Source organism: Capricornis sumatraensis, chromosome 4, assembly GCF_032405125.1.
Source record: "Capricornis sumatraensis isolate serow.1 chromosome 4, serow.2, whole genome shotgun sequence".
NCBI lineage: Eukaryota > Metazoa > Chordata > Mammalia > Artiodactyla > Bovidae > Capricornis > Capricornis sumatraensis.
Genome location: NC_091072.1, coordinates 62,629,564 through 62,652,950, shown reverse-complemented (window position 1 = coordinate 62,652,950; position 23,387 = coordinate 62,629,564). Strand labels below are relative to the sequence as shown.

Below are 23,387 nucleotides of genomic sequence, written 5' to 3'. Positions count from 1 at the left end.
TCTTCCCAACCCAGGGATTGAACCTGTGTTTCCTGCATTGGCACGTGGGTTCTCTACCACTGAGCCACCTGGGAAGCCCTTCACCCTCTTTGCTGCTGCTGCTAAGTCGCTTCAGTTGTGTCTGACTCTGTGCGACCCCGTAGACAGCAGCCTACCAGGCTCCCCCGTCTCTGGGATTCTCCAGGCAAGAACACGGGATTGGGGTGCCATTTCCTTCTCCAGTGCATGAAAGTGAAAAGTGAAAGTAAAATCGCTCAGTCATGTCCGACTCCTAGTGACTCCGTGGACTGCAGCCTACCAGGCTCCTCCGTCCATGGGATTTTTCCAGCCAAGAGTACTGGAGTGGGTTGCCATTGCCTTCTCCCTTTAGGTAACGAAAAATCTTTCTGTTTCCTTTTGCAAGTGTTAGCAAAGACACAAAAAGTGGCATGCCATATGTATTATTCTGCATGTTGCTTTACATCTGATCTTATAGCTTATTTAAGTATGCAGATATTCATTTGACATGTCGGAATTTATATAGGAGCATGTACATCTTCCCTGGTTGCTCAGTAGTAAAGAATCCACCTGTAGTGCAAAAAACATGGGTTCAAGCCCTGGGTCGGGAAGAGCCCCTGGAGAAAGAAATGGCATCCCACCCCAATATTCTTAATGGGAAATCTCACAGACAGAGGAGCCTGGTGGGCTCTAGTCCATGGAGTAGCAAAAGACTTGGACACGACTTAGTGACTAAACAACAACAATGTAAACCAAAGAATTCAAAGTAAAATTAAAATGTTGTTTGAGTTCCTTGCCATCTCCTTTTAAACATAATAGTGAGTGAAATTGTCATGCAAATAAACCTATCTACAATATGAAATGTTCTTATTTTTGTGTTATAGTTTGTAGAATGTTTTTCTTGGAGTATTACAACTATGGCTAGTATTTGAGATAGAAGGAAGAAAGTACTGGAATTTTCTTCCTCTTCAGCCTAAATTTTTGTTTGTTTTTGCAACACTTTGAAAGCCAAAAAGAAAAGGGGGAGATTTGTTTTTAAAGATGGGAAACATGATCTTCCTCACCACACAGCAAAAGTGAAACAGAACCCTGGGATTTCTTTGGAAGGAATGATGGTAAAGCTGAAACTCCAGTACTTTGGCCACCTCATGCAAAGAGTTGACTCATTAGAAAAGACTTGGATGCTGGGAGGGATTGGGGGCAGGAGGAGAAGGGGACGACCGAGGATGAGATGGCTGGATGGCATCACTGACTCGATGGACGTGAGTCTGAGTGAACTCCGGGAGTTGGTGATGGACAGGGAGGTCTGGCGTTCTGCGATTTATGGGGTTGCAAAGAGTCGGACACGACTGAGCAACTGAACTGAACTGAAGGTAGAATAGGGGATACTTATTTCTGTAGAGAAGTTTTCAAAACTAAATCTGAAGAACTATTACAAATATTTTCCCCTCATTATTCTAATTCAGAATGAATTATAACCATAAATAATTTTTGTTTTGTTTTGGTTTTAATTTTTTTTTTTTTTACTTTTTGGCTCTGCCAGTTATCTTGCCAGATCTTAGTTCCCTGACCAGGAATTGAACCCAGGCCACCACAGTGAAAGTGCTAAGTCCTAACATTGGACCACCAGGAAACTCATAAATTCTTTATCTTTCTCTTGTCATAAATTTGGTTTTGTGTTCAGACATTTCTTTTTGGTGTTAATACAATGTCTTTAAGTAGTGACTTTTATAGCTCTGTAACTAAAGAGTTGAAGATAAAGCAAGTAATTTAGACTTTGATATTATTTATTCTAGATAGCTATGATTCAAAGAAGTTTTTTTTCCCTATATGTTTCTTTTCTGTGAACAAAAGATTTTCTTTACTTTTATAGCGAGTTTGTTTAATTATAAATAATCAGAAATAGCAACTTCCCTGGTAGCTCAGAGATAGAGAATCTGCCTGACAGTGCAGGAGGCATGGTTTTGATCCCTGATCTGGGAAGATCCCACATACTGTGGAGCAGCTAAACCTGTGTGCCACAGCTATGGAGCCTGTGATCTGGAGCCTGGGAGCCACAACTACTGAAGCCCGCAGGTCTTGGCGCCCGTGCTCTTCAACGAGAGAAGCCGCCATAGTGAGGAGCGCACAACTAGAGAGTAGTGCCTGCTTGACACACTAAAGAAAAGTCCTGTGCAGCAACAAAGACCCAGCACAGCCAAAAATTTTTTAAAAAAAGAGAAAAGCAGAAATAGCTAAACTGTAAATATTACCTGCAGGGATGCAAATTTTGCCTTTCAGTTTTCAAAAGACAAGTTTTTTAAAATCTTACATAATTTTAAAAAGCCATCCAAAGATATATTCTAAGTGATATGCTTTCTTGCTGCTGTATATACACTTTTCTCAAATTAACTGAATTTCATTTAATTATGACAGGAGTTATAATTTAAGATTATAACTCAGATTTTCAATGTCCAAATATCATTTCTTATATGAAAGTAATTAATCATTATTGCAGTATGTTTTTATACAGGATACATCTAAATTTTTTAAAGATTCTGAAATCTGTTTTGCTTTTAGCTGTATTATCTCAAAAGGGGCTAGTGCTTTACCAGAAAAAAAATACAACACTTCAATTCAATGTATCTTTATTTACATAGGAAATGGCCATTTTCAAGATTGCAGCACTACAAAAAGTTGTAGATAATAGTGTGTCTCTGTCGGAACTAGAATTGGCCAATAGACAATACAATGAACTGACTGCTAAGTACAGAGACATCCTGCAAAAAGATAATATGCTTGTTCAAAGAACAAATAACTTGGAACACCTAGAGGTAAGTTGATGTGATCCTTAAACCTTGTGATATTAGCCTCTTTTTGTCTGTGAGGGGGGTGATATTTCTAGGTACAGAATAATTTCTGGACAGCTTCTTCCAGGTCATCTTCCTTAGCTTATTTGCATAATTTAGCTGAATGAGACCCCTTAAACCGGGCACTTGAAAAAAGAACATGGAACATATAGGATAATGTAATCAAAAGAGAAAGCGTTATTAAGCATCCACCACTTTCTCTTATCCTGATCTCTGATTCCCTCATAGCCCATAGTTTCGGGGGATGAATGTAGCAGAGAGTAGATGAGACATAAATCACTCTTCCTGGACCATGGATGACCTCTGCAGATCCGTAGCCTTTCTTACTGTCCGGAAAGAGCAAAGTGGCCTGGAATATCTTGGTTTAATTCAAGGAGTCTATGAAATAACCCTGGTGGTTCAGGTGGTAAAAAGTCTGCCTGCATTGCAAGACATCTGGGTTTGATCCCTGGGTTGAGAAGATCTCCTAGAGAAGGGAATGGCTACCCACTCCCAGGATTCTTGGAGAATTCCATGGATAGAGGAGCCTGGTGGACTACAGTCCATGGGGTCGAATAGAGTTGGACAGGACTGAGTGACTAACACTTTCATGAATAGGACCCAAGACCCTTTATAATTCTCTTCTAGCCACTTGATCTTCCTATGTTGTACATTAAGCAAAACAAGCTCCTGTTTTTGTTTCTCTTCTTCATCAAAAATAAGAAACTATGTCTTTTGGTTCATTTTCTTTTATGATAGTCTCATTGAAGTAGAATGAGATCTAAATCTTTTGGGTTGAAAGCTCTCACTTGCTTAGGGGGACATATTCAAGAAAATATTCTGAATAGCTTTCAGTGGCTCCTACACAATTATCTGTTTTTGTTGTTCAGTTGTTCAGTCATGCCGAACTCTTTGCGACCCCATGGACTGCAGCATGCCAGCCTTTCCTGCCCTTCCCCATCTCCCAGAGATTGCTCAAACTCATGTCCCTTGAGTCAGTGATGGGTGACCTTGACCTTTGTTGTCCTCTTCTCCTCCTGCCCTCAATCTTTTATTTTTTCTCCTGCTTTCAGTCTTTTATAATGACACAATTATCTGAGTCATTATTTATTAGTATTAACTAGAAACAATCATGATCAGTTTACTTTTTATTATTATTTTTGTTGAAGAGAGATGATTTTATTAATTTTGTAGAAAATTCTGCATATTTAGGTGTGATAATAATCTCACCTTTCCCCATCTTTTATGTCTGTTGTCCTCTCTTCTCTAACATTAAAAAGTTATAGATACGAAATCTCCTGCAGATAACATATCAGAGGAATAATTTTTAACTTTTAAAGTTTATTTTCCCAGATAACATTTTTTATTTCTACTCAAACCTTAAAATTTTTTCTATTTGTATTATATCCCTTTCTCTTCTTTACTTCCTGTATCTCAGTTATAATTCTGAACATATGTACCTCTCTACTGGGAATGTCTTAGTTTTATTCTTTACCATTATTATTGTGATAACGATTCAGTTCAGTTCAGTTCAGTCACTCAGTCGTCTCCAACTCTTTGCAACCCCATGGACTGCAGTATGTCAGACTTCCCTGTATCATGAACTCCCGGACCTTACTCAAACTCATGTCCATCGAGTTGGTGATGCCATCCAACCATCTCATCCTCTGTCATCCCCTTCTCCTCCCACCTTGAGTCATTCCCAGCATCAAGGTATTTTCCAATGAGTCAGTTCTTCGTGTCAGATGACCAAAGTATTGGAGTTTCAGCTTCAGCATCAGTCCTTCCAATGAATATTCAGGACCAATTTCCTTTAGGATGGACTGGTTGGATCTCCTTGCAGTCCAAGGGACTCTCAAGATTATCCTCCAACACCACAGTTCAAAAGCATCAATTCTTCAGCACTCAGCTTTCTTTATAGTCCAGCTCTCACATCCATAGATGACTACTGGAGAAACCAAAGCTTTGACTAGACAGACTTGTTGACAAAGTAATGTCTCTGCTTTTTAATATGCCATCTAGGTTGGTACAGACTTTTGTTGGCAAAGTAATGTCTCTGCTTTTTAATACGCTGTCTATGTTGATCATAACTTTTCTTCCAAGGAGCAAGCATCTTTTAATTTCATGGCTGCAATCACCATCTACAGTGATTTTGGAGCCCCAAAAAATAAAGTCTCTCACATTTCCATTGTTTCCCCATCTATTTGCCATGAACTGATGGGACCAGATGCCATGATCTTAGTTTTCTGAATGTTGAGTTTTAAGCCAAGTTTTTCACTCTCCTCTTTCACTTTCATCAAGAGGCTCTTTAGTTCCTCTTTGCTTTCTGCCATAAGGGTGGTGTCATCTGCATGTCTGAGGTTATTGATATTTCTCCCAGCAATCTTGATTCCAGCTTGTGCTTCATCCAGTCATTTATCATGACATGCTCTGCATATAAGTTAAATAAGCAGGGTGACAATATACAGCCTTGACATACTCCTTTCCCAGTATGGAACCTGTCTGTTGTTCCATGTCCATACTTCCATGTTACATCCTACTTGCTGCCACCAGAATGGTCATTCTAAACAGGACTCTGACGATGCCCTTCCCTTCCTTAAAGGGAAGGTTATGAAACTGTTGAGTATCCATGTTGGCCAAAAGTGAACATGGCATAAGCTAGTACTCAGAAGTTTAGGATATACAAGACATACAAGCATATCATTTCATATACTGGATATACAAGATTTTGATGATTATTTTAAAATAATATTTTATATGTGTGTTTGTTTATATAACATATATACATGTGTATGTCTATATTTGTATTACATACAAGGAAACTTTTGTTAAAAAAAATAGATGGTGAGCTTTAGGAGATTATTATGTGAAGTTAAGACAATGTCACTTTAGTGGTATTAGTCTGAATTACAAGGTCCTTTCTCAATGATGTTGCTATTTTATTTAGTGTGAAAATGTATCCTTGAAAGAACAAATGGAATCTATCAGTAAAGAACTGGAGATTACCAAAGAAAAGCTTCACACTATTGAACAAGCCTGGGAACAAGAAACTAAATTAGGTAAGTATTATGACTCTGATAATATAAAATAATTAAGATCTAATAGTGAATATTTTTTTCATTTAAACTTCTCTTTCTATACCAGATAGATAAAAAGGAAGTTGTTTCATAAAAAATGAACTCTCTGCCTAACTGTTTAATTTAGCAGGCAGTTGATGAATACTATGTTGTACTAATCTCTACCAAGATTTGGTTTTTAGTTATTAAATTGGATTTTTTTCTAAGGAAATCATATGTGCTAAAATTTGTGAGTTAACATTAGGTATATTGAATCATTTAAGAATTAATGCAGATGATAATTTTGAAATATCTGTATTTTAATGATAGTATAATGAGCTTTTTCACTGTGTGTAAAGTTATAGTAGCAATATATCATTTGATATTTTTAAATTAAAGGATGACCTTGAGCACATTGCTCATAGTTTCACTACTATATCAATTTTGTATTACCTTATACATGTTTATATATTTTGTATACTTAAAATTATAATAAACATTGTATGCTATATTTATTTAGTAGATACAAAATATTCATTATATACTTATAAATATTCATGCCATAAAGTACTGTGTTTGAGGGATTAAATCACCCGCTTTTCTAAGTTTTGCTATTGCTTTTTTATTGCTGCCGTCAACATTTTCATGTGTATCTAACAGATATTATTGTCTCAGAGGATATTAAATTCTATGTGGCTTCTGCTAAGATTTTCCGTATTCATTTTTCAAATGGTTTTCCTAGTTCATGAGATTTAAGTTATTTTATCTTACTAGCATTATGCTTTATGCTTTCCAAATAAATTTGCTCCTTTGGGTAAGGTGTTTCTTTTGTTTTCTATACCTTGGAGCTCTAATGTTTTTCAAGGTTTCTGTTACTGTTAAATTGTTAACAGACATAGTTTAGAGGCTTGACATTGGGAAGTCTAAAATAAGCTACTTTTAGAAATGTGATTTTTAATTTGTGCTCAGAGGTTAAAGCGTCTGCCTCCAATGCGGGAGACCTGGGTTCGATCCCTGGATCGGGAAGATCCCCTGGAGAAGGAAATGGCAACCCACTCCAGTATTCTTGCCTGGAGAATCCCATGGACGGAGGAGCCTGGTAGGCTACAGTCCACGGGGTCACAAAGAGTCAGACACGACTGAGCGACTTCACCATCACCATCAAGAGATTAAAAGTGAATTGACTTTCGTCTAACTCTTAAATGAAACAAGATGCAATTTTAACTAAGATAGAGAAAAGAATATTATATACAGTTTAAGTAAGCTCTTTGTTCATCCTTCCTGTGTCTCTTTAATAAGTGCTGAATTCCTTATAGAAATTCCTTATTTCAAATACTTTAATTTCTCTGATACATGGCTTTATATCACTGAAGTTTTAAAAGCTTTTATTTCCTGTTGCCTTTCCTTATCTCTTTGTTTATAAGTGTCACTTTATTACTTTTTTTCCTGCAGGAATTGATTGGAGTTGGCTGTTACTCTCCCTAGGACACTCCAAATACAGGAGTGTCTCTTTTCACTATCAGAGTTTAACACAAAAGAAAATGGAAAGGGGTTTTATGTTCTTTGTATATTTATATTTACTGCAACTTTTTTTCTGTCCTTCATGGTGGTTAGTTGCCTAAATGGTTCCATAATGTTTTCCTAACACATTTAGCTTTTCAGTAATGTTACTATAATTTATTTGATCACTGCCTGAGCAACTATTCTAAAATCATATACTATTTTAAAGAAACATACAGGACAAAATGAAGTACTTCTTAAAACTAATGTAGACACCAAAACAACTTGCCTGGTTTCAAAAAAATTTATGTACTTTTGAGCAAACTCAGTTATAGAACTCAAGCTTGTAAAGCTAGAAAGATAGGAGAAGGGCATTATTGTAAAAGACAAAATGAATCACTGCACAGTTCCTTAAAATAATTGACTTCCCTGAACATAATGATTAATTGACACTCTAAAAAATAAAACTCTACCAAATTTTGTCTTTTTCCTGGAGCACGTCTATTATGCGTAACAGAAATACTCATTTTCTCTTCTTAAAAAATGACTAATGACATTCCTACATGATACCTTTTCATTCTAAATTGGGGTAGTTTTTTTCTTTTCATTTAACCACAAACTATTGCCACTATTGTATAGTGGCTATACAACTGCATATATGAGATGAGGGTATAATAACTAATAAAATTAAATAAAATACATAGTTTGAGGATGGTCCAGTGATCAAGATTCTGCACTCCTACCACAAGGAGTCCGGGTTCAATCCCTGGTCAGGGAACTAGATCCCATGTGCTACAACTAAGAGTTCTTATGCCACAACTAAAAGACCACACATTCTGCAACAAAGATTGAAGACCTGTGTGTGGCAACTGAGACCTGGTACAGCCAAACAAATAAATAAGTATTTAAAGATTGTAAAATAATGGGATTCTCCAGGCAAGAATACTGGAGTAGGTTGTCATTTCCTCCACCAAGGGATCTTCCTAACCCAGGGATCAAACCCACATCTCTTTCATCTTCTGCATTGGCAAAAAGTGTCTTTGCCACTAGCGCCAACTGGGAAGCCCATTCAGTTCAGTTCAGTCGCTCAGTCATGTCTGACTCTTTGCGACCCCATGAATCGCAGCACGCCAGGCCTCCCTGTCCATCAACAGCTCTGGAGTTTACTCAAACTTATGTGCATGGAGTCAGTGATGCCATCCATCCATCTCATCCTCTGTCATCCCCTTCTCCTCCTGCCCCCAATCCCTCCCAGCATCAGAGTCTTTTCCAATGAGTCAACTCTTCGTATGAGGTGGCCAAAGTATTGGAATTTCAGCTTTAGCATCAGTCCTTCCAGTGAACACCCAGGACTGATCTCCTTTAGAAGAGTCTTCTCCAACACCACAGTTCAAAAACATTAGATATATACAAGGGCCAAATAATATTCAGGGTTAAAGAAGATATTTGGTGAAATCATTAAATCATGGCTTCAGGTTTTACTTTTTTACTCTTTAAGACTTCAAAGTCATTGAACTTGCATTCACAGAGTAATGTTACTTCACTGTATTTCTTCTTATACCTTGTATTTCTCAGTTAACAAAATGTATTTATTTGCCCTTTTTTGACTTCCTACTTGTGACACCTCCCACACTACGTCTTTTACGTTGTTACTTCTATACAGGCATACCTTGGACATACTGCAAGTTCAGGTCTAGACCAGCACAACAAAACAAATATTGCAGTAAATGAGTCACAGAAAGTTTTTGGTTTCCCAGTGCCTATAAAAGTTATGTTTACATTATACTATAATGTATTAGGTGTGCAGTCGTATTATATGTAAACAAATAACGTGCGTACCTTAATTGTAAGGCTTGGAGAACCGCACTCTGAAAAGGACACTCAGGGACAGCCTCTAGTGCACTGACAAAGTTTATTATCCAATTGTGTAGTTTTATAATTTTCAGGGAATAGAGCATAAGACAGACTTGCACGTAGCCATTTCAGATAAACATCAAAGCAATTTAAGCATAAAACACACAACCCACCACCCAAGCCATAGAATAGCTTTGACGAAACTCTAAAGGGAGTCTTATCAGGAAACAACAGTCCTTGCTCTCAGAAACAGGTGGTCAGAAGGAAGCCTTTGAATGCCTCAAGGCTGGGCGTATAACCCTTGTTATCCGTTCCCAGCCTCAGGCACTCAGTGAACGCTCATAACCCTTTGTTATGCTCATTCCAGCTTCCAACCTTCATTAAGAGTGGAGCAAATACATTTTCAGTATTTGCTCAAAGCCTTCCAGCTCCTCCACACTTAATGCTAAAATACTTTAGTTCTAAAAAATGCTAGCTATCATCTGAACCTTCAGTTTGTCATAGTAGTAGCATCAAAGATCACTGATCACAGATCACATAACCAATATACTAGTAATGGAAAAGGGTGAGATGTTGTGAGAATTACCATTGTGACACAGAAACACAAAGAGAGCAAATGGTACTGGAAAATGGCACCAGTAGACTTACTCGGCTCAGGCCTGTCGCCACATACCTTCAATTTAAAAACAAAAAGAAAAAAATGCAGTTATCTGCCAAGCTTAATAAAGGAAACCACGCCTTTCATCCTATGAAGAATAATTTTTATGATTATTTGATTGATGAAACGTGGAAGTTCCAGAGAGATTAAATGGGGTGGGCAGCATACAGACAAGACGTAACAGAACTACGACTAGTGCCCGGGTCTGTCATAATTCAAAAGGCTCATGTATTTTCCACAGAACCATATTGCTTCCTTATATGATGTCTAAAATGTTGGGGATAACATTTTGATAAGAAGAGCATGAGATTTACCAACATATTGTTGTATTTAGGAAATGAATCTAACATGGATAAGGCAAAGAAATCTGTAACCAACAGTGAGATTGTTTCTATTTCAAAAAAAATCACTATGCTGGAGATGAAGGAATTGAATGAAAGGCAGCGGGCTGAACATTCTCAAAAAATGTACGAACATGTGAAGACTTCACTACAGCAAATGGAAGAACGCAATTTTGAATTGGAAACCAAATTTGCTGAGGTTTGATATTATTATTTTTATCATGCAGTTAGATAGTAAATAATTATTCATGGTAGCCATTGTATTATTGGAAGAGGTTTGTTTGTAACTCTGAAGTAGCATATTAATACAGTGCTTGTGTTTCATGTAATGGATAAATAATGTAGCTTTATATCTGAAATGTTTAAAAAGAAACCATGTATTTCTGTGATTGAGTTCTTATTTCTTACCAGCATTACAAAATTTAGATTTAATGTGCAAAACGATGTTATTTGCTTGATGGAATTTCCTTCCATTGTCATCCATTCATTTAACACTTATTATTCCTGAGTGCCTGTAACATGCCAGATGCTGTGTGGAAACTGGAGTTATAGCACAAAATAAGAAAGACAGTAATCTCTCCTCTCAGGGACTTCATTCTGATAGAAAGTTTTAGACTTTTTTGATATGGTCAAAATTATTAAATTGGTTGGCAATAATATAGTCTGCAAATATTCAACAATTTACGATGAAGTAGCAGTCTTCCTTGAGAATTAGTAAATTTCTCAGGTCATTCATGTTATTTTGTTTTAACCAAGTTATTAAATAATATATTAAGATTTTATTAATATTAACTGTATTTATTTATAGATGATATAATTGAAGTAAAATATAACAAGCATTTTAAGTAAATTAAGAGTATCATAGATTCATATCTTACTAGATTGTGAGTTGACCAATATAAATGACTTGGTGGGTTGACATATAACTAGAGTTTTCCTAATTTGTTCCTGGCTTTTTCTCTTCTTATCATCTTCAATCTATTCTTAATACTTGACACCCAAATTAGTGTATCTGAACTAAAATAAAGAGGACTGCAGGATGCTTTAAAGGTATATTAAAAGGAAAACTTCACCAAAAGCTAATGTTTCTGAATGTCTTTTGTTATTTTCCCAGCTTACCAGAATCAATTTGGAGGCACAGAAAGTGGAACAGATGTTAAGAGATGAATTAGCTGATAGTGTGAGCAAGACAGTAAGTGATGCTGACAGGCAACACATTCTAGAATTAGAGAAGAGTGAAATGGAACTAAAAGTTGAAGTATCAAAGTAAGTGCATGTGCAGGTTTTAGTCATTTGGTTAGCTGTGTCCATGTTAGTCACTTGGTTAGCTGTGTCCATGTTAGTCACTTGGTTAGCTGTCTTCACTGTACTTTGTATTATGAAACCTCATTACAGTGATCAAGGGTAATATCCTTAGTAGCAGTTGATGCTGGTTTCTTTTTATATAGAGCTCTGTTAAGTAATATTGACTTTCCTGGTGGCTCAGATGGTAAAGCGTCTGCCTACAATACGGGAGACCCGGGTTCAATCCCTGGGTCGGGAAGATCTGGAGAAGGAAATGGCAACACACTCCAGTATTCTTGCCTGGAAAATCCCATGGATGGTGGAACCTGGTAGGCTACAGTCCATGGGGCCGCAAAGAGTCAGACATGACCAAACAACTTCACTTTCACTAAGTAATATTAACAAGATTGATATTTTACTGACATAAATAAGAATATTGGAGAGGAAATAACTTCTCAAGATTTACATTTATCAGAGTCCAGTATTACAGAAAACACAGAACTTGGCATCAGGACCCTATGAGATCTATTTTTTTTCACATACTAGTATTTTTTTGGAAGGAAGGGTTGTGGCATTTATTTAAGCTTAACTTTGTAAGAGAGTAATAGTATATCTACTTATAATATGGTTGCTGTAAAAATATAAAGAACAATTCAGATTTTGATTCAGTTTGCATATCTTGGGTATCTACTGTGTACTGTGTGTGGGCCCATTCGCTAAGTCATGTCTGACTCTTTGTGACCCCATGAGCTATAGCCTACAGGCTCCTCTGTCCATGGAATTCTCCAGTCAAGAATACTGGAGTGGGTTGCCATTTCCTTCTCCAGGGAATCTTCCCAACCCAGGGCTCTAACCTGCATCTCCTACACTGGTAGGTGGACGAGCATCTGGGAAGCTACACACTGTGTACTGTGCTATGTATTAAATATTTATTGAATCATCCCAATCCACTTAATAATCCAAATAACATTTGTTGTTTTCATTTTACATAAAGAAACAGTTTATTCTCTTAGAATTCAAAATATATGTAGGAGGAAGTACTGTACACCAGGTAGATGCTTGTGTTCATTTGTTTGTGATCATGTCTTAACTGCTTTAGAGTAGTATGAGGATCCTTGAGTTGATTCATCAAGCTCAAATAATTAGTAAAAAGAGTTACAGCTTACCCATAAAGTTATAGCCATTGTTTTGGAACCTCGTTTTGGTAATATCACTCATTTCCAGCCCTTTCACTATGAAGGACTCCTTTATTCTTCTTATGTCATGGACCTCACCTTTTTTAGTAAACTAAGTTATAATTAATCATTTTGTTATATTTTAATTGATTAAGACTCATATAACTGGCAATGAGAATTTCTAATCAATATGAGGAAAACAGATTTATCAGTTACACTGAACTAAAATTACTCCAGTCCAAAGTAAAATGCATTTTACTTTACCTATTTAATCTTATCACAGTAGTCATATAGGACATTTAATAATTATCATCAAGCTCCCCTCCATTTTTGGTAATTGTAATCAATGTATAATCTTTTTTACATTTCTGCTAACTTATAAATTAAAATAAAGCCAATCAAAGCATTCATTGATTGACCTTGAAAATTTAAATTTCTGTAATCTTAACTGTACAGTTTGTCAGGTAAGCCTACCTAATACCTTATTCCAGCTATACCAAACCATGGTAACAAATGTCTCATGAAAAAATTTGTGAGAGGAGTTTGTTGGCCATTTATGTTTAGAAAATGTATATGTACAGATTGAGATCCTTTTTTACTTTAGAACTTCTCAGAGCATTTGATATGATACTGTGTATGTGAATTTTCAAGGGAGAAGAATGTTGGGAATGGAGCGGTTGAAACCTGTTAACCTCTCATGAATTATGTTTCATGAAATACTTCAGGAAACTTTAGTATTTCGTAAAAAGAAGAGATGCTGCAAGCTAACAGCTTAGGGTCTAGAAATTGGAAAATCTAGTATTTACTTAGCGTATGTACCTAATCATGTCTGAAGTATCTTATTACTTCCTAGACTAAAAGAGATTTCTGATATTGCCAAAAGGCAAGTTGAAATTTTGAATGCACAGCAGCAGTCCAGGGAGAGGGAAGCAGAGTCCATCAGAACACAGCTGTTAGACTACCAGGTATGTGCAGTATTAACTCTTACACACAGAGGCTTTTCTTTTCCAAAATTTACATTAGATATTTGGGATCATTTTTGTAGTCTTAATCAGGATATATCAAATAGAGGCTCCTGTTTTCGTTAATTGTAACTTGATTAGAAAAACTTTAATTTGAAATGCCATTGATAACACAGGAAAGCATTTATATGCTTACAGATGCATTGTGCCAACTGCAGATCACAGTTCAGACAATGGGGAGAAACTGTCTTTCATAACAGTATTGTTTCTTATATTTATGTATATGTTTCCACATATTCTCACATTATAGTTTTTTTAGGATTAAAAAACTACCCGTTGTCTACATTAGTATTATTATCAGTATTGTTATTTACATATGGAAGTTTAAAAAAAAATTTAGTAATATTCCAACTGGTATGTTGTTAGGTGCCAGATTTAGATTTTAAATAAGTTTCATTCTAGTTCTTTTTCTTCTGCAGACTTTTGCAATTTATGTTAAAGCAAGGTTAGATTTTTGTAGGATCTCATGTAGCATATGTTTTAAATTAGTAAATTCTGATTTTTAAGTCCATAATAAGTTTCACTGGGAAAACTTGAAACTTACTACAAATATTTATTTTTTATATTAGGCACAGTCTGATGAAAAGGCACTAATTGCCAAGCTGCACCAACACATAGTCTCTCTTCAAGCTAGTGAGGCTACTGTTTTTGGTAAGTTGGAGTCAGTTACATCTAAACTGCAGAAGATGGAGGCCCATAATTTGCGCTTAGAGCAGAAACTTGATGAAAAAGAACAAGCTCTCTTTTATGCCCGTTTGGAGGGTAGAAACAGAGCAAAACATCTGCGCCAAACAATTCAGTCTCTACGACGACAGTTCAGTGGAGCTTTACCTTTGGCACAACAGGAAAAGTTCTCTAAAACAATGATTCAGTTACAAAATGACAAACTTAGGATAATGGAAGAAATGAAAAATTCTCAACAAGAACATAGAAGTCTGAAGAACAAAACACTGGAGATGGAATTAAAGTTAAAGGGACTGGAAGATTTAATAAGCACTTTAAAGGATGCCAGGGGAGCCCAAAAGGTAAAACACTGATTTTAAGTTCAGTATTTTCAGAAGAGTTACATAATAATTTTGAGTTAATATGTGCCTATGTGGAAAATGCTTAATATATGAGCAAAATTCCAGATATAATTTATTAATTTAGATTTTATAAATTAGGAGTTTGAGCTATTGGAATATCTGTTTATAAATAAAATGAGACTCCTCTAAGCCATAGTTTCAGTAGAAATGCTTAGATTGTAGTATCAAAGAATTTTAAACACTCTAGGAAAGTATATATTACTTAAATACTAACTGTAATTATTCTTAAACATTATAGTGATTAAACAAGTAGTAGGCCTACATTTACTTTTTAATGTAATTTTTTTTTTACTCTTATTTGGAAGGAATTAATGAAAAATAATTATTTTGAAATTAAATTTTATTCTCTAGGCTAGAAACATTTGGGATTTTTATTTATGAAAGTAAAACCAATGTTGCAATTACACACAAACACTAAGGACCCAACAAATACATGAAAGTAAATGAATAAATAAATGTGATTGTTAGTGATATCCATTTTAGCATCTTTTGAAAAATGTTTTATGTTAAGAGTCTACATATTAAAAAAGTCTATAGAAATTCTAAATAAACTTTTCTTCTTGGTACAACCAAGAATAATTTTATATCTTATTTTGTTTTAGAATGTCCATTAATTTGAATTGAAATCATTAAAATCAGTAGAGAAATTCATTATTTATTAATATACTATTAACATTTGTATATGTAATTTATAAATATTTAGGTAATCAGTTGGCACACAAAAATAGAAGAACTCCGTCTTCAAGAGCTTAAACTCAATCGAGAATTAGTCAAAGATAAAGAAGAAATAAAATATTTGAATAATATAATTTCTGAATATGAGAACACAATCCGTAGTCTGGAGGAAGAAATTGTGCAGCAGAATAAGGTTTCATTTTATATTTATTTTGGTGTTTTGTTGCTAAGATTTTTAATATAACAACATTGCATTGATGACTGCCTTATTTTCCTAATCAAGTATAGCTTCTATTATTATTCTTATAAAATATTGTTTCATATTTTTTAAACTATTCTAAAAATACATTATTCATTTATTTAGTTGCATTACTTGTCTTAAAAGGAAGAATTTATAAACAAGTTTATTTGTTAAGTTAATTTTTGTTTCACTATTGGTTATTTGAATTCACCTTTACAAGTTTCTACTGCTGTCACTGAAGGAATAAGGCAGCTTGGTATAGAATAAAGAACAGAAGCTTTGGAGACGGATGCAGTTCACTAAGCAGATGCTTACTTGCCTTAGAAATTTTGTTGTTCCTTCTGCTTAAATTGTTCTTACCTAAGATACCAGTATTACTTATGCTTTCACTCGCTTCTGATCTTACCTCTAATGTATTACCTTATCAATGAGACCTTCACTAGTTACCCAACATACAACAGTAAATTTTATCATCAAGATTCCTTAAATACGGATTACCTAGTTTCATTTTACTCCACAGCACTCATCGCCCTCGGACATATGACATACTTATTTGTTTACTATCTCCCCCTCAGTAGTATATAAATCCTGTGGTGAAGGGGACTTGGTTTTGTTTATTGCTGTGTTCTCATTGTCTCAAATAGTACTTGCCACATAGACTGTGTCATTAAACATGCTTTGGATGAATGGATGGATGGATAAATGGATGGGTACATGGATGGGTTGAAATCCTGACTCCACACCTGCCTGTCCTTATGATCTTAGGCAAAAATTACTTAATCTCTGAATTTTCTTCCTTTTTCCTTAAAATGAAAATAATAACAGTGACCTCAAATGGTTGTTGTGAGGATTAAAGGAGAAAAATGTATGTAAAAGTTCTTCTCATAGGCCTGGTGAGTGTCTCTGTGTGTGTATGACCCAACTATCCTTCTTTAGTTTCATGAAGAAAGACAAATGGCCTGGGATCAGAGAGAAGTTGAGCTGGAACGTCAACTAGATGTTTTTGACCGTCAGCAAAATGAAATACTAAGTGAAGCACAAAAGGTATAAATGATTAATCCTATTTGCTACTCTATAGCAGGACCTATAATGCTAACCAATAGAAATATTTTCTAAGGTTGGATGGAATTTTATTTTTATTTTTCTGTTTTTTTTTTTTTTAATTGGAGGATAATTGCTTTACAGTGTTGCATTAGTCTCTGGTACACGACAGTCTGAGTCAGCTATCTGTATACATACATCCCCTCCCTCCTAAGCCTCCCTCCCAGTCGCCACATCCTACCCCTCTAGGTTGTCACAGAGTACTGAGGTCAGCTCCCTGTGCCATACAGTAGTTTACCAGTATCTATCTATTTTACATGCGGTAGTATTTATCCTCTTTCAGTTAGTTCCACCCACTCCTTCCCCTGCTGTGTCTACAGGTTCATCCTCTACCTCTGTGTCTCTATTCCTGACATGCAAATAGGTTCATCAGTACCATTTTTCTAGCTTCCATGTATATATGTTAATATACGATATTTGTTTTTCTCTTTCTGGCTTACTTCATTGTATGACAGACTGTAGGGGTCATCCACATGACTACAAATGACCCAATTTTCTTCTTTTTTATGGCTGAGTTGGAATTTTAATTGATGATATCTTTTTATGTGTCAACTATAAGTGAAATTTAACCATGTCTTGTCATATAGTTGTAAAAATTAATATTGTTATTTCCAATTTTGCAACTGCTCTTCTTAAAAAAAAAATCTATTTCTCAATAGTTTGAAGAGGCTACAGGATCAATGCCAGACCCTAGTTTGCCCATTCCAAATCAACTTGAGATTGCTCTAAGAAAAATTAAGGAAAATATCAGAATAATCCTAGAAACCCAAGCAACTTGCAGATCACTGGAAGAGGTAATTAGAAGAATTTGCATATTGTTGTTGTTCAGTTGGCAAGTCTGACCCCGTCTGACTCTTTGTGACCCCATGGACTGTAGCATGCCAGGCTTCCTGGCCCCTCACCATCTCCTAGAGTTTGCTCAAGTTCATGTCCATTTCATTGGTGATGTCATCCAACCATCTTATCCTCTGTTGCCCTCTTCTCCTTGCATTTTGATAAGTATATTATTGGGTATACTTCTGGAATTTTATAAGTAATATTTTTAAATGAGGATGAAGCATAAAATGATGAATTTGTTGCTTATTCTACTCTACTTTTCTTTAGTCATTCTTTGCCAATAAAGAACAGTAGGTATGGCTAATTTGAAATCACTCTTCTTTTAGTCATTACTTATCACTTTTGGGCACACTCATCAGTTGCTAGCATGAAAGGAAACCAAAAGAGCATTTGACTGTAGCTTTATGAGCAATGTGTTTCCCTCCCTTCAATGATCAAGAATTGTTTTCATCCTTGTTTATTTTTATATTTTATTTTGAAGCATATGTTCTAAACTCTGGATCAATTTTTAGTTTACTTCTTTTCGTGGGTGGTTAAAGGGCTTGAAGGTAAACTAGGAGTTGTTTCTTAGTTTAATCTAGGTCTTAAATTTGGTTAATAGATGGTCAGATCTCTCTTTATTAAATTATACAGAAAATAGTATAAACTGAATATATTTAGATGTCAACTAAAATGAAAATCATATTACTATAAATACATTTAAAATAATTTTTTAAATTATGCATTTTTAAATCAACCAAAGAAACTTAAATTGTCTTCTATATTGTAAATTTGTCATTTATGTGAATTGCCACTGAGCTATTTGATTTTTGAGTATTTGCTTAATTCTGTTGAGGAATATATACTATTTTCTGTTTTGTTTTGAGAAGCTGCACATTTTATAATGGAGATCCATTGACTCAGACCACTAAAATTCCAGCTTTTATACTTTGTTGACTTCTATGGGTTACTCTTCTGATGCTCTAATGAGTCAATGAATCAAAATAAAAGAAATGATTCATTACATTTTCTTTATAGATCTATCACCACCCACATTTCTATTTCTAAAACTATAAGATCTAAATAAAGTATTGTAACTAAATTTCATTTTCATCATTAACAATGAAGTTTCTAACATATATAATAATCTTATAAATAAAATATGCATGTAGATAACTGCTGTCACATAGAAATACAGTTTAACCTTATTAAGACTCTTGAGAGTCCCTTGGACTGCAAGGAGTCCATCCAGTCCATCCTAAAGGAGATCAGTCCTGGTGTTCTTTGGAAGAACTGATGTTGAAGCTGAAACTCCAACACTTTGGCCACCTGATGCGAACAGCTGACTCATTTGATGCTGGGAAAGATTGAAGGCAGGAGGAGAAGGGGATGACAGAGGATAAGATAGTTGGATGGCATCACCGACTCAATGGACATGAGTTTGAGTAAATTCTGAGAGTTGGACAGGGAGATCTGGTGTGCTGCAGTCCATTGGGTCGCAGAGTTGGACATGACTGAGTGACTGAACTGAACTGAAAGTAGCATTTGGCTATTAGTGCGCTTCCCTTGTAGCTCAGTTGGTAAAGAATCTACCTGCAGTGCAGGAGACCCGGGTTCGATTCCAGCATTGGGAAGATCCCCTGGAGAAGGAAGGAGATGGCAACCCACTCCAGTATTCCTGCCTGGAGAATCTCATGGACAGAGGAGCCCAGCAGGCTACAGTCCATGGGGTAGCAAAAATTGGACGCGAGTTAGTCACTAAACCACCACCACCAGTCTGACTAAAATTCAGATGAAGCATTTAAAAGAAAAAAAAAGTATTTTTTTTAATGATTTATCATTACAGAAACTAAGAGAAAAAGAATCTGCTTTACGGTTAGCAGAGGAGAATATTCTGTCAAGAGACAAAGTGATCAATGAACTGAGGCTTCGATTGCCTGCCACTGCAGAACAAGAAAAGCTTATAGCTGAGTTCAGCAGAAAAGAGGTGGAACCAAAATCTCATCACACGTTGAAACTTGCTCACCAGACCATTGCAAATATGCAAGCAAGGTTAAATCAAAAGGAAGAAGTGTTGAAGAAGTATCAACATCTGCTAGAAAAAGCCAGAGAGGTATTTGATTATGTTATGCTGTCTTATTTATTATGGTGTTTTTTAGACAAATGCCAAATACTATTCTGCCCTTAAGTGGTGTTTCATTTCTTGTTTTCAAATGATTCTATTCAGGTATTGTTACTTTCACGTGATTGGATTACAGATCTGTCAGTAAAACTGGCAGTTTGTGTTATTGACTGAGTAAACCAGTAATGGCGTTCATGGTGAAACTGATTTCAAGTTAATAGGTAAAGATTGAGGCAGTAAGTTAGAATGAAATCCATCACACTGGTATCAGTGAAAATGAAATTTGCCAGAACTTTAAGGGGTAAAAAAAATCTAAAATTTAAAAATTGCTAGAAACAAGTTAAAAGATAATAAATCCATAGTATTCTAATATTACGAATAAGTTATACTCTAAGGCTAGGCTTGTCAATTTGAACATGTGCTAGGGAAGTGTATGCACATGTTGTTCCTTCCCTCTCATAAGGATTTTAGTATATTAAAGATAAAATATTTAAGACTTTTAGAATGTAAATTTATATGAGTCACAATGTAAGCTATAGTTTTCATTTGTTACAAAACAGGAACAAAGAGAAATTGTTAAGAAACATGAAGAAGAACTTCATATTCTTCATCGTAAATTAGAACTGCAGGCTGATAATTCACTCAGTAAATTCAAAGAAACAGCTTGGGTAAGATTACAGTTTGGGTAAGAGTCTAGGAACTTTGTTCTATTCTTTATTGATTTTTCAGACCATACAGTTGAAAATTTAGCTCTGTTTTCGGGGAGAGGGGATTGGAAGCCATCCTACTTTTTTTTTTTTTGCCAGAATAATCTGAAAACACAGCTCTGATCATTTTTTTCCCTAGACCTAGATTTGTTATAGCTTACTGCTGCCTAGAAAATCATGTGTATATTTCTTCCTCTGACCTCTGTCTGTCTTTTCAAATCTATACATTATTAATTTACCTGTATCTAACTGCTTTCTATGTTCTGATAATTCTTGCCTCTTGGTCATTGTATTCTGTATGTGCAAAATGACCTGTCTTTCTTCTCCTAACATGCAAACCTTACCTTCCTCAAACTTTAACTCATTAATTCAATCAACATTTATTTATTGATCCTTCCCTACATGTAGGTACTTTGCCAGATGCTGGGAATACAAAGAATAAGATCTCTATTTCCTGTCTTCTCTAAGCCTTCATTGCCTTCATTACATTTTAGATTTGAAATTGTTTTGATCATTTAAGAAACCAAGTTAAAATTATGAGATAAGTATGGCATTGCATTGTACCTGCTCATGGCTAATATAATGATATTTCATAGGATTTAATAAAACAGTCTCCCACTCCAGTTCCTACCAACAAGCATTTTATTCGTTTGGCTGAAATGGAACAGACAGTAGCAGAACAAGATGACTCTCTCTCCTCACTTGTAATCAAACTAAAACAAGTATCTCAAGATTTAGAGAGACAAAAAGAAATCACTGAATTAAAAATCAAAGAATTTGAAAATATGAAATTACGGTAAGTCTTAGAAATATATTGTAAATATAGGAAAATGGGAATAATGATATAATAAATATAAATGTAAGCATTTGTTATATCATGCACTGGTCTAAAAATATTGCCTATATTATCTCATTTTATCCTCAGTACCACTGATGATATGGGATAGTCACTCCATTTTGCAGATAGGAAGCTAAGCTACAGAACGCGTTAGTAACATGCCTAGGAGAAGATGAGAAAGCCATGATTTGAATCTAGTCAGTCTGACTCAAAAGATTCTTGTGTAGAATCTCATCTTTAACCTTTGAAATTTTCCTTTTTATTATCTGTAAAGGAAAATGACAATACTTACTCTGGCTCTTTCAAGGTGGTTATATGAAGGCCAAATGATGCTATATATGGAAGTAGTTTGAAAATTGTAAAGTAACATAAATACAAAACTTTTATTTATATACCTGTAATAGTTTGTGGCCCCACTCTAGTATTCTTGCCTAGAGAATCCCGTGGACAGAGGAGCCTGGTGGGCTGCTCTCCATAGAGTCGGACAGAGTCGGACACGACTGAAGCGACTTAGCAGCAGCAGCAGCAGCAGCAGCAACAGTTTTTGGCATACATTTAAGGCTCAAATATTTGTTGAATGAAATATTAATCTTTTTTATTAACCACATCAACAGTGGAGGGCTCAAAGCATTCTCTATATTAGAAATTCTAAACATTGTTCAATCATTTATCAGAGTATAAATTTCGAAACTAAAATAGGTACAGGAGTTCCCTGGTGATCCAGTGGTAAAGAATCCAGCTGCCAGTGCAGGGGACCAGGATTCAATCCCTGGTCCGGGAATACTGCACATGCAGCAAGGCAGCAGCGCCCATGCTCCCCACCTGCTGAGCCTGTGCACTGGAGGCTGCAAGCCTCAACTGTTGAGCCCAAGTGCTGCAACTGCTGAACCTTGCGTGCTCTTGAGCCTATGTTCCACCACAAGAAAAACCACCTCAATGAGATGCCCACACACAGCAACTAGCGAGTAGCCCCCGGCACTCACCGAAAGCCCGCATGTAGCAGCAAGGACCCAGAACAGCCATAAATCAATCATTAAATAAAACAGGCTTATATTTAGGTATTTTGTAATCACTGTAGAACTATCTCTGGTGCTCAGTTTCTTATCTCAAAAAAAAAAAAAAATGAGAAAGTAAACTACTTGACTTATAATTCTATTCCATCTCTGAGGTCCTTATTAGAACCTTTGATTCTTTATTCATTTATCCAAGATGCTTCTGAAAAAGCTAACACTATTTTTGCTTTATTAAGAAGCTGCCACTTTAAATGAATTATTCTCTAAGAGAAAAGAGAATTAAAGTAGCATGTGGTATATTTTCAATCTGTATTTCCTCTTTCTGTTAACATGAGATGCTATTTTTGATATATTAAGTTTCTGTCATATTTTAGAGCATAACATTTCTCTCATTTCTGAATCTGATTCTTGGATGTTGAAAATAATCAACTTTTGATATCTCCTTGTATATTTACTATTTCGCCACCTGAAACACTTGAAGTTATTGTTTTGTACTTCTGTCATTTTAGCCTAAAGTTAACACTTTTATTCTCTATGTGCACAATGGTATGCATATTTTAATGCGTCTTAGGAAATTATAGTTCTGTGTGATTTCTTTAGTGAAACCTTATATTTTTACAGTTTGATGATTATTTAAAGTGCCTAAGATTTGCTAGAAGAAACAAGTCTCAGATTATTTAATACTGTACCTGCTGATAGTTTAACATACCTTTCTGTCACTGAACAAAGTTTAATAATTTGAATCTCGATATTGATGGCCTTATTAATGTAGTACCTATGTAAATACAGTGAACTGGATGTAATGATATAATTCCATTTATAAGACTAATATTGAATGAGCAGTAGGATTAATTGAATTTACTAAGTCTTTGTGCATGCATGCATGCATTTAGTCACTTCAGTTGTAAAAAGTCTTTAGTTTCTACTATAATATCTATTTCCATATACAGCTACAGAGTTATAGAAACAGTACTGGTGACTTTAAAACCATATACAAATTAAGAGCACACATGGATGGTTTCTGTGAAAGTTTTATGTTTTGTCTTTGTAAATGTCACTATAGGGCAGTGATTT

The 23,387-nt window shown here is 35.4% G+C and overlaps 1 protein-coding gene across 1 annotated transcript in view; it reads left to right on the top strand.

The window, feature by feature from the left end:
• CEP290 (centrosomal protein 290) overlaps positions 1-23,387 on the top strand; it is a 90,220-nt gene that overhangs the window by 35,476 nt on the left and 31,357 nt on the right. Inside the window, exons 25-36 of the mRNA XM_068969709.1 lie at positions 2,637-2,810; positions 5,773-5,884; positions 10,228-10,433; positions 11,349-11,500; positions 13,547-13,658; positions 14,285-14,740; positions 15,504-15,668; positions 16,653-16,760; positions 17,477-17,611; positions 19,480-19,746; positions 20,316-20,423; positions 21,059-21,258. Coding sequence (XP_068825810.1) covers positions 2,637-2,810; positions 5,773-5,884; positions 10,228-10,433; positions 11,349-11,500; positions 13,547-13,658; positions 14,285-14,740; positions 15,504-15,668; positions 16,653-16,760; positions 17,477-17,611; positions 19,480-19,746; positions 20,316-20,423; positions 21,059-21,258 — 2,195 coding nt within the window. The remainder of the gene's footprint in view (positions 1-2,636; positions 2,811-5,772; positions 5,885-10,227; positions 10,434-11,348; positions 11,501-13,546; positions 13,659-14,284; positions 14,741-15,503; positions 15,669-16,652; positions 16,761-17,476; positions 17,612-19,479; positions 19,747-20,315; positions 20,424-21,058; positions 21,259-23,387) is intronic.